Source organism: Tachypleus tridentatus, chromosome 6, assembly GCF_004210375.1.
Source record: "Tachypleus tridentatus isolate NWPU-2018 chromosome 6, ASM421037v1, whole genome shotgun sequence".
NCBI lineage: Eukaryota > Metazoa > Arthropoda > Merostomata > Xiphosura > Limulidae > Tachypleus > Tachypleus tridentatus.
Genome location: NC_134830.1, coordinates 115,570,356 through 115,589,806, shown reverse-complemented (window position 1 = coordinate 115,589,806; position 19,451 = coordinate 115,570,356). Strand labels below are relative to the sequence as shown.

General features: G+C 35.0%; 1 protein-coding gene across 1 annotated transcript in view; it reads left to right on the top strand.

Moving 5' to 3' along the window:
- The window catches only part of LOC143251693 (epithelial sodium channel subunit alpha-like), a 29,504-nt gene continuing 10,053 nt past the window's right edge, over window positions 1-19,451 (top strand). Inside the window, exons 1-6 of the mRNA XM_076502941.1 lie at window positions 1-9; window positions 364-497; window positions 8,043-8,161; window positions 12,022-12,182; window positions 13,564-13,662; window positions 18,894-19,029. Of these exons, the coding sequence (XP_076359056.1) occupies window positions 1-9; window positions 364-497; window positions 8,043-8,161; window positions 12,022-12,182; window positions 13,564-13,662; window positions 18,894-19,029 (658 nt within the window). The remainder of the gene's footprint in view (window positions 10-363; window positions 498-8,042; window positions 8,162-12,021; window positions 12,183-13,563; window positions 13,663-18,893; window positions 19,030-19,451) is intronic.

The following is a 19,451-nucleotide window of genomic DNA, read 5'->3' as shown; positions in this document are numbered from 1 at the left end:
ATGCGAAAGGTTGGTTAAAATTTAATATATTTATATATCTGGACTGTAAAAGTCGTTTGCTTTTCTAAACTTTTTATCAAAATGTATAAATCCATAAGTATTTACTGACAATAAGCAAATACCAATTCTTCGCATACCGTTTTAACAACAAATAATGGGATTGGTCGTCACCTTATAATGCCCTCACGGCTGAAGAAGCGAGCATGCTCAGTGGGACCCGTAACCATTTAGAACAAAAATAATTATATAATCAGTTTCACTCATCAATTCATACTGTTCTCTATTCTTGTAACATAAGGACATTATTAACATATTTTGTTTTTCAGAAAAAGACATCAGCTCACATTGTTTTATTATCGATAGGGAACTGTGTACAAAATTGAAGTCCTGAGACGACAAGGTACAATATTCGCTAGCCAATACGAACTAGAGAAATTTGGATTTATGTTCAAAGACATGATAAAATTTTGTAGACTGGGCGTTGAAAGCACGTGCAGGTGAGCCAGAAAACAAATAATGATATGTTCTTAATTTTCTCACCTTATAAGAAACTCAGTTGATATTGACCTAAATACAAACATGTGATAAAATAATATCTACACCTATTCAACTCACTATTAGCCACCTCAAGAATGTGAAGTACACACTTACCATACGAATTCACTGTTAGCCATCTCAAGAATGTGAATTACATACCATACGAATTCACTGTTAGCTATCTCAAGAATGTGAAGTACATACTTACCATGCGAATTCACTGTTAGCTATCTCAAGAATATGAAGTACATACCATACGAATTCACTGTCAGCCATCTCAAGAATGTGAAGTACATACTTACCATAAGAAGTTACTGTTAGCCATCTTAAGAATGTGAAGTATACATTTATCATGCGAATTCATTATTAGTCATCTCAAAAATGTGAAGTACACACATATCATACGAATTCACTGTTAGCTATCTGAAGAATGTGAAATACACACTTAACATGCAAATTCGCTCAAGATTAAATATCTCAAGATATTTAAAGTAGAGAAACACTTTTATTTTGGCATATTTTGCACTGTCCTGTGAAAATTAAATATTAGGTAAAAAATAACAACAACCGTTTAGTTGAATATTACAGTAAGAACACAGAGAGTCTCTAATAGTAATTGTTGATGAAAATGTATAATATATCCTCTTGTATATTTTCTACTTTCGATGATAATTAAGATTTATACCAAAAACAACATAACAAAATAATATAGTAATTAACAAACTGTTAATCTATATGAAAGTGCACATTTTGTTAAGCGATAAAATGTTACACTTGGTGACATTTGACTGAATTTTGATAAGACGCCTGGCTATAAGATCTTTCAATCATCCGACACACAATAACATCCTTAATCAACCCACGCATAGAAACATGCAATACCATCTTTAAAAAACCTACACACAAAAACAAGCAAACAATTTCGTCAAAGTAAATAAAAATAAAACGACCAAAACCCATATTCGGAAAATGCAATTTATATTATATTATATTATTAACTTTTTGAAGCTTTATTTACATAAAAATTTACCGAAAATTTCACATTATTATGTTATGATTAAAGTGTTAAAAATTTTACAGTAATTATATTCCGATTAAAGTGTGTTAAAATTTTACAATAATTATATTGTAATTAAAGTGTGTTAAAAGTTTACAATAATTATATTACGATTAAAGTGTATTAAAATTTTACAGTAATTATATTACGGGCTCAGCATGGCCAGGCGAGTTAAGGTGTTCGACTCGTAATCTGAGAGTCGCGGGTTCGAATTCCCGTCACTCCAAACATGCTTGCCGTTTCAGCCGTGGGGGCGTTATAATGTGACGGTCAATCCCACTATTCGTTGGTAAAAGAGTACACCAAGAGTTGGCGGTGGATGGTGATGACTAGCTGCCTTCCCTAGCCTTACACTGCTAAATTAGGAACGGTTAGCACAGATAGCTCTCGTGTAGATTTGTGTGAGATTTAAAACAAAACCAATTATATTACAATTAAACTGTGTTAAAAATTCTATAGTAATTATATTATAATTGAACATATTAAAATATTACAATAATTAAGTTACGATTAAAGTGTGTTAAAATTCTGTAGTAGTTATTTTACGATTAAAGTGTTTTAAAATTTTACAGTAATTATGTTATGATTAAAGTTTATAAAATTTTACACTAATTATATTCCGATTAAAGAGTGTTAAAAAGTTTAGAGTAATTATGTTACGATTAAAGTGTGTTAAAAATTTTACAGTAACTATATTAAGATTAAAGTGTGTTAAAATTTTACAGTAATTATACCATGATTAAAGTGTATTAAAATTTTACAGTAATTATGTTGCCATTAAAGTGTATAAAAATTTTACGATAATTATATTACGATTAAAGTGTGTTAACATTTTACAGTAATGATATTACGATTAAAGTGTATTAAAATTTTACAGTAATTATATTACGATTAAAATGTGTTAAAATTTTACAGCAATTATGTTACGATTAAAGTGTGTTAAAATGTTCCAGTAATTATATAACGATTAAAGTGTATTAAAATTTTATAGTATTTATGCTACGATTAAAGTGTGCTGAAAATTATGAAGTAATTATGTTATGATTAAAGTGTGTTAAATTTACAAAGTAATAATGTTACGATTGCCAACAATTGGTGCCTCTTCCTCCAGTGGGACAGTAGTATGTCTGAGAACTTATAACACTATAAACAAGGTTCAATACCCGTGGTAGACATAGCCCATTGTTTGGCTTTTTGTTTAATTATGATGTAAACCAACAATTATGTAGGTTGAGTATCAATTAGTCTTCTTTTAAGTTTTTTTTTTTAAGATATTCTAAATATGTTTCACCAGCTCTTTGTATGACTTATCATCAATATCTTTTTGTAAAAGTCCTTCGAGTTTATACACGATTTAGTTTATGTGTCAAGCGTAACTTGAGCTACGGATATCAAAATCCACCTTTGAACGTGCAAGCTCACTGCTGAGCTACTAGAGGGTTTTATACAATTTGCAGCTGCATGCAGTTTATTAGCATGCACAACAAAGTAGTTACTTTCAAATCACTGAAGTATTTACTGTGAAGTATAATACACTGCTGGCCAAAATCTTAAGACCAACGAACATAAAGAAAAATATGCATTTTGCGTTGTTAGACTCAACCACTTATTTGAGTAGAGTTTTGAAGGATGAAAATAAGAAAAGTAAAAATAAAAATATTTTTTAGCATTTAATAGGGAAAATGTGAACACTATGAAATTAGCCTAAATACTAGCTGGTCAAAAGTTTAAGACCATACTGAAACGAAGCGTTAATCGGTAAACACGTAACGAAATTTAGTCATTTGTGTTCAAGAATTAGCGTTGTCAACATCTCCCACTAACATCTCCTGTGTTACATTGGGTAAAAACATGGCAAAGGCTAAAAAGTTGACAGAGTTTGAACGTGGTAGAATTGTCGAGCTGCAAAAGTAAGGTCTCTCTCAACGTGCCATCGCTGGTGAGATTGGGCAAAGTAAAACTGCTGTTGCAAATTTCTTAAAAGACCCTGAAGGATCGAAACGAGAATTCCAAGTGGTCGACTCAAGAAAATTTTGCCGGCGTTGAGCAGGAGGAATCGACGGGTTGTCCATCGTCGAACCAGATTAAGGCCCTTACGGACGCAGAATGCAGCTCAAGAACAATAAGTTGGCATCTACATGAGAAAAGCTTTAAAAACCGTAAACGTCTTTAAAAGCCACGCCCACTTCCACACCACGAAACAGGTCGGTTAAACTTTGCTGAGAAGCACCAAACATGGGACGTAGAAAAGTGGAAGAAGGTTTTATTCTCTGATGAGAAACAATTTAACCTGGATGGTCCAGATGGCTTCCAACGTTACTGGCACGATAAGGATATCCCACCGGAGACATTTTCTACACAACACAGTGGAGGAATTTCCATCATGATCTGGGGTGCTTTCTCCTTCCATGGAACAATGGAGCTTCAACTTATACAGGGGCATCAAACAGCAGCTGGCTACATTGGCATGTTGGAGAGAGCATTCTTATTTACTGAAGGCCCTCGCTTGTGTGGAAATGACTGGATCTTTCACCAGGACAACGCTGCAATCCACAATGCCCGCAGGACAAAGGAATTTTTCATGGCGAATAACGTGATTCTTTTGGACCTTTCAACGTGTTCGCCCAAACTGAACCCCATTGAAAATGTTTGGGGGTGGATGGCAAGGGAAGTCTATAGAAACGTACATCAATTCCAACAGTGCATGATGTTCGTGAAGCCATTTTCACCACTTAGAATAACATTCCAGCCAGCCTTCTGCAAACGCTTATATCGACCATGCTAAAGCAAATGTTTGAAGTTATTCGCAATGACAGCCGTGCAACTCACTACTGAGACCAATTGTTGGGCATTTCCTACCTTGTTTAGGACTTCTTTTTGGCATGGTCTTAAACTTTTGACCAGCTAGTATTTAGGCTAATTTCATAGTGTTCACATTTTCCTTATTAAATGCTAAAAGTTTTTTTATTTTTATTTTTCCTTTTCTTATTTTCATCTTTTGAAGCTCTACTCAAATTAGTGGTTGAGTCAAACAACGCAAAATGCATATTTTTTCTTGCTGTTCATTGGTCTTAAGATTTTGGTCAGCAGTGTATTACTGCCCGTTGTATGTCCGTATAACTACTAATCTATATAAATACACTTGTACTTCCTGTTGTATGCCCATGTAACTACTTATCTATATAAATATACTAGTACTGTCTGTTGTATGTCCATGTAACTACTTATCTATATAAATATACTAGTACTGTCTGTTGTATATTCGTTTAAGTACTTCACAGAGTGTTTATGGATAGACCTTCACCAAATTTGGTATGGAAGTTCATTGAGTGCACGGGAAGATAGATACACCTTTTCATGTCCTAATATAACCTTTCATTAATCATGAATTTACATACCAGGGTACGGGCACTCCAGCGAGTCTTTAATAAATTGTAGAATTCTTGATCTTTTTATAAATATTGTGCCCCTTCGTAACACAGCGGTATGTCTGCTTCTTACAATACTAGAAATTGGGTTTCAGTACCCTCTGCGGGTAGAGTACAGGTATCACGTTTTGTAGCTTTTTTCTTACCTTCAAAAAAAGTAAAGTTAAATTTTGTATATTATCTGTCATAACTCAAAACTGATCAGAATAATAGGGTAAGAATAATAATATGTCTTTTATCATTTTATAAAAGTGTAAATTAGATTATTTTTACACCCCTACCGCGTTACAAATTAACTTCATCAATTATTTTCTATTTACGATACTGATCTTTCCTTATTTATTTCCAATCCAGATTAAATTTCCAAATATATTTTGTGTGCTTCATGTTGTTCTTTTATCGTGTAACCGTTTCTGTTTTACTTCTTCCATTGTTAGAATCAGTTATCCAGTCGTTTTCGGCCCGGCAGGGACAAGCGTGTTAAGGCGTGCGACTCGTAATCTGAGGGTCGCGGGTTCGAATCCCGGTCGCACCAAGCATGCTCGCCCTTTCAGCCGTGGGGGCGTTATAATGTGACGGTCAATCCCACTATTCGTTGGTAAAAGAGTAGCCCAAGAGTTGGCGGTGGGTGGTGATGACTAGCTGCCTTCCCTCTAGTCTTACACTGCTAAATTAGGGACGGCTAGCACAGATAGCCCCCCTCGAGTAGCTTTGTACGAAATTCAAAAAACAAACCAGTCGTTTTTATTTGTTAAACAAATGTTTTATGTTATTACTCAAGAGGAATAGAGCTAAAAGCTTATATATATTATTAATAAAATATTTGAATATTTCTTTTTCAAACAATTGTGTATGTCACTTAGAGCTATCTTCTGTTGGTATCAAACAACAGACAGGCAAGATATTTCTTAGTTAATTCTAGATTTTTATATATAAACTTAAGGACAACGGCTTGTAAAAAATAATTATTATGGCAATCTTTAATAAACTATCTAAATCGCCCCTACCTTTAAATTGTAATAATTGAGTAAAGACAGCTTATTAACAACACTCACTATTAACTATTGGGCAGTTATTGTCTGGCCAAATAAGACATTTGACCATAACACTTGTGACATATCTACATCAGTACGTGATATTTGCCGTGGTAAAGAAACGTGAACAATAAACCCATGAATCCATGGTCCAAGAGACTAACCACTGGGCCATGTATGGTCCAAGACTTTGTTTGTTTGTTTGTTTGATTTCGCGTAATGCTTTACAAGAGCTATCTGCGTTAGCTATCCATAATTTAGCAGTGTAAAACTAGAGGAAAGGTAACTAGTCATCACCAACAACTGCCAACTCTTGGGCTATTATTTTACCAACAAATAGTAGGATTAAGCATTACATTATAAAGCTGAAAGGGAGAGCATGATTGGTGTGATGGGCATCCGAATCGTTGACCCTCAAATTACGAGTTAAGCGCCCTAACCAAGTGGCCATGACAGGTCTGGTCCAATACTTACTAGACTGGTTTATTTACTACATTATATATCCTTTCTAAATAAGTTTATAATTCGAATATATTTGACTGATACCATACAATTTATTGTGTTGTTTTAAGAACAAACTGTTTTTATAATCTTACATATGTAATAATCTTGTTGTTGTTGTTTTGAATTAAGCACAAAGCTACACAATGGGCTATCTGTGCACTGCCCACCACGGGTATCAAAACCCGGTTTTTAGCGTTGTAAGTCCGCAGACATACCGCTGATCTACTGGGGGCCCACAATAGATCTATTGCAATTATTTGATAAAGTCCATTTATCCTTACAAGGAACTAATGGCTAAGGTTCCAACTGATAAGAATATCTTTCACTTTCAAAAAATCAAACACGTGAACACGATTAGTATGTTTGTTTATTGAATTTCGTCCAAAGTCACACGGGGGAAGGGGCGCTAGTTGCGCTTAATTTAGCAGTAATAACTAAAGGGATAGACAACTGATCAACACAACCAACCACCAACGTTTGAGCTACTCTTTCACCAACAAAAATTGAACCGACTGTTTTGTGGTTAAGCAGAAAGCTACACAAAGGTCTAACCGTACGCTGGCCACCACTGGTATCGAAATCCGATATCTGATGGTATAAGCCTGCAGACATGCCCCTCTGAGTCGTATTTATTTTCACACTGTATCGCCCCCATGGTTGAGAGGGCGAATATGTTCGGTGATGGGATTCGAACTCGTGACCCAAAAATTGCGACTCAGTGAGTGCCCTAGCCGCCAGGCTAGAACATAATAAGGAAACGTTGAATAAATGTTTTTGTTTTTAATTTCGTGTAAAGTTACACGAAGAATATCTGCGCTAGCTGTCTCTAATTTAGCAATGTAAGGCTAAATGGAAGGCATTTAGTTATCATTACCCATCGCCAACTCTAGGGTTACTCTTTTACTAATGAACAGTGGGATTGATCGTCACATTATATCGCACCCACACTGAAAAAGCGAGCACGTTTGGTATGACGTGGATTTGAACACCCGAACCTCAGATTACAAGTCGAGAGCCCTAGTCAACTAGCCAAGCCGGGCCTGTTGAAAGGAGGTCGACAAAAGTCATGGAAATTAAACTAAGTTGAAATATAAATGTTGAAAAATTAACAAAATGTTCAAAATAATAGTATGAAAAAACAGTTGTAAGAACTATTTCTGGAACGCCTAAAACATATTGTTGTTGTTTTGAATTGAGCACAAAGCTACTCAATGGGCTATCTGTGCTCTGCCCACCACGGCTATCGAAACCCGATTTTTAGCATTGTAAATCCGTAAACATACCACTGAGCCATTAAGGGGCCTAAAATATATTATAAAGATGTTTTACAAAATATTTATTTATCTCTTGTATGTTTGTCATACTTCGACATATTCATCATTGTGTGATATATGTTTAGGCCACGCGTTCTCAAACGAAATAAGAAGTAGAAGCAAAAAAAGGTAAATAAATTAAAACAATATATACTATTTTATTTTTCAGTTTTCAGAAATACTACCACCCAGTGAATGGTCTTTGTTATATCTTAAACAGTCGTTGGAATGAAAGTAATTATGTTCAAAAAATTTTACCCGTAGAAAAGGAGAATGAAACATTTATTGGTAAGATGGATAGATGTTTACATAAATATATATGTACCGAGTAAGTGAAGGATACAGTTAGTGTTGTACGTTTTGTGCTAAAGGAAATATTACGAAGACAACTGAAACCAGTTTTAATTATTATTATTCATTTCAGAGTAATAGTGATAAGTAAAAGAACTATAAAGTTAATATTTCCTCACCCTGTATTTATGTAATAGGTTTACAGAGGTTTGCAGTGTCTGTGTGTGTGTATTAGGCCTAGCATGACATGGTGGCCAGAGCAGTCGACTCGCAATCTGCGGGTTCGAATCTCTGTCACCGAGCATGTTCTCCCTCTAAGGTCTTTGTCAGGATTAGATTTCCTAGTGTAAAAACGTTTTAGCTTACACAAAATACCCGAGCGGCTGATCCCAAAATTAGGTGAGATTGAGATCCAGTAAAGAAGATATATGTACATATGCGTGTGTATGTGTGAATATTTTCCTACCAAAACAGAGTTAGTCATCTTCAGATGGAAGAAGATTAGCAGCCAAAACAGTAATAGACAATTAACCCACGTAACCAGGTGCGTCTCGGTAACAGGGATCAGATGTCAAAAATTACAGATTGTCCCGATTTTGATAAGACCTATAAAGTAAGAAACATACGATGAACTGAGTCGATAACAATTTAAAGTTTCCAAATCGTCCATAAATTGACTACGTTATGACTGACCACATCACCAGCAGAAACCCCATAGTTAATGACATATCTTCTTCACCAACGGCACCGCTACCTGTTTTTCAGATCAAAGCTCAAAAGATCTTCATTAGGTAGTTAACTCCAAATTCCACTAACCGTGACTAGTTCTTCGCTACTCTTTGGCATGTCATCATCAAAGACAATTATTCCTTCGATTGTCTGCATGTATGATACAACAATCCGAGGTGTTCGACCTTTAACCTGTGCAGCTAGCTATTGTGGATGATATTACAGTAAACTTTATTAAAAGCCCTTATTGAAGACAATCAACTATCAAGCCTAAAGATATGTGACGGCACACAAAAATGTGTCAAATGTAAGAGTAGCAATAATATTAGTTATCTTCCGCCGGAGCAGAAGAGGAAAAATGTCTTCAACCTCAAAGTGACAGAGAAGAAACGTCTCGTAATTTATTTAAGAATCAACAAAAACAAAGAAAAATATAAAATTTGTTCGTTTGTGTGATCGTTACTGGTAAAGGTGGTGTGGTCACTCTGGAATCCCGCGTCTTTGCTACTGCCTGAAATTTCCTATTGAAGCACTTTACCATCGTATTGGTTTGTCTATTTGCATACAGTAGGTTCCAGACCGCGTATATAAAACTTTCAGTAAATTATCACTGCATTTCTTATTCGCTTCCTCCGCCACCAACATCTCTACTTTACCTCTGGTTGAGGGAGTAATCCTGCTTTATAAATAATTAATAATTATTTTATTTATTTGTTTATTTCTTTTTAATTTCGTACAAAGCTACGCGAGGTCTATTTGCGCTAGTTGTCCCTAATTTAGCAATGTAAGACCCACCCACCGCCAACCCTTGGACTACGCTTTTACTAATGAAAAGTAGGATTGACCGCACATATGGCGCTCCGTGGCTGAAAAGGCAAGCATATTTGGTGTGATGGGGATTTGAACCAGTGACTCTCAGATTACGAGTATAGCGCCCTAACCACTGTCCATACCAGGCCTAATAATTATTATTTAGTTATAATAGAGGAAAAGTCAAAGATTAATAATTAGATTTAGGAATCTTATGGACAACTAAAACATGACAATATATATAAGTTTTATACATATAAATTTTTTGTGTTCGTGCGTTAATGTACGTATACACACACACATATATAGTTTGTTCTAAAACAAAGCCCAAACAAAAATAAAAAACGCTGCACCAGTTGAAATGATCCCCAGGGTACAGGCTATAACATGGGATATAAAATATACCCCAGGTTTTAGAGATGATTGCTGAGCAATTTGATTCTGGATTCTTCTGTCTCCGGTTATGCTCTTTGTAGTTAACAACCCATTTCAACTAATATTAAAGTATAGATATGTATATATTGGTTTTCTCAATTAATGAAATATCTATATGTATATATATCGTTTTCCTAGTGTTTTTAACTATTTCATTCTGTCTGAATATCTATTCAACGGTTTTACAATCTTTCTGTTACCATGCAGAAATACGAGCAGTAGTTTTTTTTTTTTTTGGAATTACTGCTTGTTAATGATTTTATTAGTCCCCCGCTAGTACAGCGGTAAGTCTACGGATTTACTACGCTAAAATCAGGAGTTCGTTTCCCTTCTGTGGGCTCAGCAGATAGCCCGATGCGGCTTTGCTATAAGAAAACATACACACGCACAATTGTTTTATTACTGTTTTTGAGGTAACATTTATGCAAAGTTGTTGGAAAGACCTGCATTCGACTGTCGTCTATTTCAAGAATAACATACCCTGAAATACTTAGAATTCCTTTTGGAGGTTTTCGTATTTCTTCTTAGACCATTGGTGTTACAATTTGTAATAGTTTAATTTATCTCGCTCAGAGTTTTCTAATCAAACTTAGTTTTGCTGCAGTGTTTTATATTCATATTCTTGATTTATAATACCTGTTATGTGGTATTTCAGCCGTGGGAGCCACGGAATGATCACACTGCTACTGATAGACATAATACTGACTAATCGTAGGGTATATTGACTTTACTCTGGTGTATTTCATTTTCACACGAAGTATTTGCACTATATGTATTAAAAGAGCACAAGACATAAGTGGCATGACAAAGCGACAACAAAATTAACATACATTATCCTAAAAAAAAACAACTTATATTAACTACACAGACAGGCTAATCACTGATAAGTAGGAGGATACCATTCCTGACTAACTGCTTTATCATTTTTGAAAAACTAAACCAATTATATACACATATCATGTATGTTAAATACGTACTAGAAAGCTAATACTTTCCAGACGGCTCATTATCATTCGCTTTAATATTCAAGTTCAATAAATAACACTACGTAACAAAATTCTCACATTTTTTTTCCCGGGCAGAAAATGTTTTTTCTTAATTGCTTATGCCTAAAAAGACCTATTTTTCTCTTCAATCTATGCTTTTGTGACCTGGGAGCGTATAACGAAAATATGATGGGAAATTATATTTGGGGTCTCATACGTGAAAGTGATTTACATTACAGTCGCAAATCTCGAAAAACTACTAACTTCTAAACATTTTTGTATAACTTTAGGATAAATACTTGTAAATCTTGATTCATATGTTGTTTTATTCAGACCTTATGTAAATGAAAATGTGCAAATTTGCTCGTTTTTACATAGAAAATAGGTTAATTTCTAAATTTCATTATCCAGGTCACAAAAGCAAAAGTTTGAAGGGAATCATGGCCATTTTCTGAACTTTTACAACATAAGCAATTAAGAAATAACACATAATATCCAGGAACAAAATTTGTGTTATATAGTGCAATTAGTGTCCTTCTTTACATGTCCAGATGACTCGTCATCACTTGTTTTTATACTCAAGTTTTGTAAATAATTAGTGTCCCTTATTACATGTCTATATGATTCATCACCATTCGTTTTTATACTCAATTTTAATAAATAATTAGAGCTCCCTCTTTACATGCCCAGATGACTCGTCATCATTCGTTTTTATACTCAAGTTCAATAAATAATTAGTGTCCCTCTTTACATGTCCAGATGACTCGTCATCATTCGTTTTTATACTCAAGCTCAATAAATAATTAGTGCCTCTCTTTACATGTCGAGCTAACTCGTCATCATTTGTTTTTATACTCAAGTTCGACAAATAATCGATGTCCCTCTTTACATGTGTAGATGATTCGTCATCATTTGTTTTCATAATCAAGTTCGATAGCAGAAATTACTTACGAGCTCCAGGAGCTATTATCACTTTTCATCATCCAGAAGAGGCAGCAGACTTTTTACCACATTATTTCATTGGTCCTGGTGAGCTTCATGAGTTTCGGTTATTTCAAGTAAGCACCACTCAAATCATGTTTTACATCATAGCAGCACTGAATCCTTGTTCATCGTAGATATAAATACTAATGTATTTCTCCTTATTAGTAAAAGTGTTAATACCCACACCAGCCGTTCTGAGATACATTTTTATTTCAAGTAGGTTTTTCGTCATCAAGATGTAACTACTGCTAAAATAATAAAAAGAACTTAAACTAAGAGCGGGATTGAATGTCACTCTGATACATCACACAAACAGCTGAAAATGTGAAGCAGCCACCACCAGTTTTTGAGTTATATAAAAAGTATAGTAGGACTAATTTGCTACTCTTATAACGCAACCACGACACTAACGTGTGGATCGCGATTTTACGTCAACGAGACGTGAGCAACGAATCCTCAGATACATGGTTCAGCATATTAACTCTTAGACCATGCCCAGTCCTTGTCGTTAGATAGTAGTATTTTTTTAAATTTGGTTATTTGGAAATAAGCACAAAGTTAGACAAAGGGTTATCTGTGCTCTGCCCACCACGGGTATCGAAACCCGGTTTTTAGCGGTGTGTGTCCGTAGACGTACCACTGTGCTACTGGGGGACTTTTAATTCAGAACCAGAAAATGTACTAAACCGTACTTCTTCAGGAATGCTTTCTCCGGTGAATATGAAGTTAAACAAGTTAAAAGGTATTTGTTTCTAAAATAATGATTTGCACAAGCGCAAATTAAAGTAGAAAGTACTTTAATCTCAAAAAACAGCTATTTTTTTGGCACGCTAACGTAAATATTCTGATTTTAATTCACACTAAAGATGTCACTCAATTCAGTAGGCATCTTTTGAATTCAACACACGTTACTTTTTATTGTGTAAATTAAATGAGAAAACAAAATGTATTGCCATGTTCAATCGTTTGTACTTTCATCATCTCTCAAACATATTATTTCGCAGAAATAAAACTCTCCATTGGTTTAGTGGGTACGTCTGCTGGCTTACAATGCCTGTTGTGGGAAGAGCACAGATAGTTCTTTGGGTAGTTTTGTGCTTAAAACAAACTAGAAATAAACAGTAAACCTCATAAAACATTGTTTCATCACAAGTTTAATGCAAAGCTTTATTTCGCGACAAAAGAGAAAAAAGACAACGACAAAGAGGCATTATTTTGTAATTTTATTTTCTAATAAATAACACTCAGTTATCCAGAATAAAGCTTCTACCTTAATATTATATATATATATATATACACAGTATAAATTAACATAGACTTGACCTAATTCTTAACCTATTGGGGAATCGTATAAAGTATAATGTAAATAAAAAGTTTCTTCATGTTTTCTCTGCTGCGATACCACCAATTATTTCATGTTTATAAAAGTAATTTTATTACATTATTCTGTTTAAGTCCATCTATCATCACCTTCCTGCGCCTTACGACACTTCCTGTACTGACTACAATAAGTTTGGAACGACAAAAGCCAGAAAATTACGGATAACGGAGAATGTGAGACTGTTTATTTACTTCTTATTGTCGTGTTCAGTCATTCTGTTCGATAATGAAAAACAAAGTCAGGTTTAGTTTTATATTGTCTAATAAAATCTAACATGCGGGGGATATGTAGTCTACGTTATCGTTAAATTAAAATAATAATAATTATTAAGGTTTTGCGTTATTAAAGTAATAATAATTATGACTTTGTATTTTTAAGATATTAATTATTATGGTTTTGTATTTTTAAAATATTTATTTTGGTTATGTATTAATAAAACCATATTTATTATGGTTTGCATTGTTAAAACAATAATTAATATTGCTTTATGTATTTTGAAATAATAATTATTATGGACTTTGTATCAATAAAATAATATTTATTATGGTTTGCATTATTAAAATAAAAATTATTATTGCTTTATATATTTTACAACAGCAATTATTATGACTCTGTAAATTGTGAGAAAAAGCTCGTCATACTTAAAAATGTTTGTTTTTTTAATTTCGCGCAAAGCTACACGAGAGCTATCTGCACTAGCCGTCCTTAATTTATCAGTGTAAGACTAGAGGGAAAGCAGCTAGTTAACATTATCCATTTTCACCAAACATGCTCGCTCTTTCAGCCGGTAGGGCGTTATAATGTTACATTCAATCCAACTATTCGTTGGTAAAAGAGTAGCCCAAGAGTTGGCGGTGGGTGGTGATGATTAGCTGCCTTCTTTCTTGTCTTACACTACTAACTTAAGAACGGCTAGCGCAGACACCCCTTCCTGTAGGTTTGGAAAAAATGAAAAAACAACAAACCAAACCTTTACGAAATATGACTGTCCATTAGGGTGCGTCAGCGGATAAAGGATAAAAATTAAAATGTCCCAATTTTTTTGCTCAGTTGTGCCACTGCATGAGAAAAGAACATATACAAAGTTTCATTTCAATCGCGAAGTATTTAGGGGTCGCGCATCCCTCGCAAAGTTCACTATTTTCCTTAAATTTACCCTACATTACATTGTTAATGGTAATTAAATTATTTAAAGAAGTTATTTAATATTTATTGATTCTACAATTAGCAAAAACATAAAAACTTTAAAGAAAAATTTATTTCATTGAAGTTTTATCTTGCCTCCCCCCTTCGCATTATGTTCGCCGATGTTCTTCTGCCACCTGAATCATATACTGAAATTGATCTTCGTTCTTGGTGCGGCCCTTTGAATTAAAGCTACTCCTCTTTCAGCTGCGTCATTTGTCACAAAAAGTTTCTTTACTCTGTCCTTTCCTTGTTTGTACTTTTCGGAGGCGCTCCACTCTTTCGGTGGTAATGATAAAAATGCGCTACTAATATCCAGATGGTAGAAAATTTTCTTCGTTGCCGAGGTAAAAAAATCTGGAAGTTTTCTGGAAACAGCATTGCTTGCAGCATCAACTGTTAAACGTGGAGTTGGCCAAGGAGATCCTCTCACGATATGCATATTTGAGACCATCTTGAGTTTGTCGCTATTCGTTACACCGTCATCAAAGAGCGCAAGCCCAACTGCAACCCCTGATAAATACCATAAATGCCGATTCATTGCCTTTGTATCAACTTCCTTAATCATATGATTTTCATGCGATGCAAGTTCCTTGAGTAGTGTAAGGTCCCTTCGAGCTGCCACGGAAGCATCCTTAGCTGTAAACCATGAGAGCAAGTAATGTTTAGTTATAAAGACACACAAATTGCCAAGTTTGCTGCAGAAATGTGCGTCAAATGAAACACGAGATGAAGCAGGCCGTGGTTGCAGTCTACCAAACTCCTCTTGGAACATCCAAATTTTCAGAGAATATATTGCTCGAGCCATCCATCGTGCACGTTGTACAGCACCAGAAGTACGGAAAGAAACTGAAGAACGTCCGTGTGAAAGAGATCCAAGAAAAATGACAGCTAATTCCAAGAGCTCTTTATAATCGTCCCGTGGTTGATGAGATTGAAGGAGATTCTGACAAAATTGAATAATATCATCCTTCCAAGGCTGTATTCGGAGTGGCATTGCTTCTACTGCTGTTATGTACTTAGTTTTATTAATTTTAGGCCAACAATCTCTAAAGTTTAAAAACAAAGTAATATCTGGACTTTTTGATGTCTCTATCACGAGAATAGAGAATACAGCGCTCAGAAGAATCTCCAAAATGTGATGTCTACAGGCAAGGTACAAGAGCTCACGTTCAAGTAACATTTCAATCCTCAGACAGACGCCAGATTTGGATCATGTATTGGTCGCCGTGGTGTCAAAGCAAAGCGATTTAATTCTGTCTTTTACATTCCATTCTACTAAAACTGATCCGATCTCAGAAGCTACTGAATTTGCATCCCCACTATCAATCTTGGGCACTGAGAGAATCTTCTCTACACCTTCACCTGAAACTAAAATTGCCAAACGTTCGATCTTCTCTCTGCCAACCAAGTCAGGCATCAGCTTACCATCCCAATGTAATGTCAAAGGAACGTTTGGAGAAAAACTTTCCTTCAATTCAGCTGCTAGAAGAGTACGGTTAGTAATTCGTTTCCTCCTTATGGAACTTGGGCTAATGGCAAGATCCTCGATATTATGTCCCATATGAGCTGCAAAAGTAAGCAAAATTTGCGCGGCTTTTCGGTCACTGATCTGGGTTCTGTCTAAAGCCGAAGCTAGCCTTTCACTAATGCCAACTTTTCGTTTGGTTCCGGAAGCACGTTGTTATTTTGTGCGCATTGCGCAACCTAAATATTAATGTATTGGATTGATTTTACGCTAGCATATTTTTTTCATTGAGTGGAATCAAATTATAAGCGAGCGACTAAGTGTCACAACTTTTTGTTTTTTGACGCACCCTACTGTCCATCTGTGTTTCTGGTAGCACAAGATGTCGTGAGGAAACTAGTGGAATAATTCAAGTGGAGTGAAAATGTTTAACCAACAGTTCGGGGTTTACAGTCATTTTCTTAATTTAATCGTCTTAATATTGAGGTTGTAGGTTCAGTTGAGCGGATAACAAGGAGGTCTCTATCACGTGAGGCTAACGCCTAAAACAAGTGCCATGTAATGGCTCGCGTAGAACGAGGACCTTTGAATCGAATGAACAATTAATGTGCTTCAGGACCTGAAGATGACCTAGGAAGGTCGAAACGATGTTATCAATAAAAGTTTTAATACCCATACCAGCCATTCTGAGATACATTTTCATTTCAAGTGGGTTTCTCTTCATAAAGAAACATGGGTTTCTTCCTTCCACTATTTAGAGATGGAGCACAGAAACAGTTCCTCAACAGAAACGTAAATGCGTTATTAAAACATATTTGCATTTAGCGCCATCTACACGTAAATTACCATTGTTTTTCTCTCTCACTGGAGCCCTGTTTTGTTCACGACATTGAAACGATAAAAACTGAAAATGGGTACTGAACTAGAAGGGTTCATTGGATTGCTTTTCGATTTGAACTAGATATGTAGGAATTTTACCAAACTGTATCGAAATTATTTTAGCCAGCTTCTCACAACAGTTTGTGACAACAGACAAGATATATGTATATCACTGATTTAGTAATACGTAGCTGGTTCTGAAATATTTCACCAGAAAATAATTACTGTGTGTTGTACAGTCTTGAGCAAAACATTTGCATATTTTGTAACAACTAGGATTACTATAATTAAGACGGAATATAAATACACTTAGCTCTGTCAAACTGAGAGATATGTCTTATATTAAACATCTACATATATAATTTGTATAATGATACAGGTTCTATGGACATCATGAACGATTTATTAAAACAACAAACAATTTTATCAGACACCTGTAGAAAGATGTGTAATTCAGCATTTCACCCATCATAACAAAATATACAAAATATTACATCAAATTATTATACATGGTGTCTAACTTTATATGTCCCCATATTAAATATTCTGCATTTGATAAGTTTTCGTCGCACTCTAATAACTTCCGCAAGGCGACATGATATGCTGTTGATGACGGTGGTGATGTAATCTACCTTGATTTCATCTCAACTTGTCACTAGGAAGCGCTGAAGTTAAACTATATAAGCTGTTTTAGGGTCGTGGTTACCAATTTTCCCGTTCAGTTCTGCCCAACAGTTCTCAACGAGATTACAGTATGTAAACTTTCCGCCATGACAATCTTGTAACGTCCCCGTAGTCAAGATAATCTTGTGGGAAAGACAGTCTTCAATTATCTGTTCTCCACGCAAATGACAAACACAAATCCTATCACCAGATTTAACAAGTCAAAAGCCCCTTATGGCACAGCACTATGCCTTCTTATTTACACAGCTAGAAACCGGTTTTCGATACCCGTGGTGGGCAGAGTATAAATAGCCTATTGTTGAGCTTTGTGCTTAATTTCAAACAGACAAAACACAAGCCAGAATCAGTACGCATCTGAAATGATAACATGTCGTCAGTGTCTTAACTCTAAGTTGGCATGCTGTCTTGCTCAAATAACAAGATAAAAACGGTGGATTCTGGTTAATATTGGTTCACAGATAGCCCATTCTGCAAAATAACGTTGTTTGGTGAGTCCCCTATTCACTATTTTTTTGGATACCCTAGAATGAACGTGTTCATGCCATTCCTGTCGTAAGATGTTACAAGTTATCTTTTGACCCTAACTCGTTAATCTGATCAAAATATACATAACCTCTGGCAACAGCTTTTGGGCATCTATCCGTAGACTTTCTTAAAACAACGTTTTCTGTAGTCCAATGCACCATACTGTTCTGGCAATGTTCTTTTGCTATATACCATTGCTGGACATTTGAACAATTTGTTGCCCTATAAGTTCTTGCACATAACGAGGCATGAGTTTAGACCAAGTAAAGAAAAATTGTATACAAAATTTTGATCTGTTGCGAAAAAAGATTTTATCGAAAGCACGCACGGATGTATGCGTGTGTTTTTTGAAGAACAAGTCCTCAACATAACTTATTCAGACCAGAATAACAACTTGTACGTACGTGTTTGTTCAAGCATACGCTACCATCTCTCTTACTATTTAGGCGTTTTTACTCAATAACTGTTTCATGCATGTAGACAATAACATCAATATAAAACAATACGAAAAAATTTTAGCCATGTTTATATATTATATGTTGTCTAAGGAATTGCCACGAACTCTAACCTGTCTCAAGATATTATGTTTTCTTTGTTTTAAGTAAAAAACAAAGATTCAAAAACATTGCTATGTGTTCCTTAAAGAGTTTATTTTAATTTCAGGGCTGCTACGCGGAATGCATCTCAAATGTATCTTTAAAAATGTGTGATTGCGTTTTTTTGTCCTTCGACTATATCCAAAGGAAACCTGATCCTTACGCAAGGTATACTGAACACCCTAATTGTCCCCAAAGCTGGAGTACGTTATGTTTTATTTCTAAATATTACAATGTCAAAAATTAATTAAATCATAAAACATTGAAGAATAAAAAGTTGCATGAACGAACTAAATTAAAATAAGTTTGGTATTCCTATAAGAACTGCTGTGTTTTCAGTCGATTTCTGATATTTGTTTGCTTTTATGTTGTTGTCGTTATATTTCAAAACGTGTATTGTATATTGGAGGGGTTTAAGTATTTTGATAAAAAAAAAAGAAGGCTAGAGAAAAACGACCTTTTCGCTCCAGATAATTATAAAATAACTTTTCATATTAAACCACGTTTCATCTTTATGACTTCATTAAGGTTAGTAAAAAAAAAAAAAGTTGCGGCCCGGCATGGCCATGTGGTTAAGGCACTTGACTCGTAAGTCGATCGTCGCGGGTTCGAATCCCTGTTACAC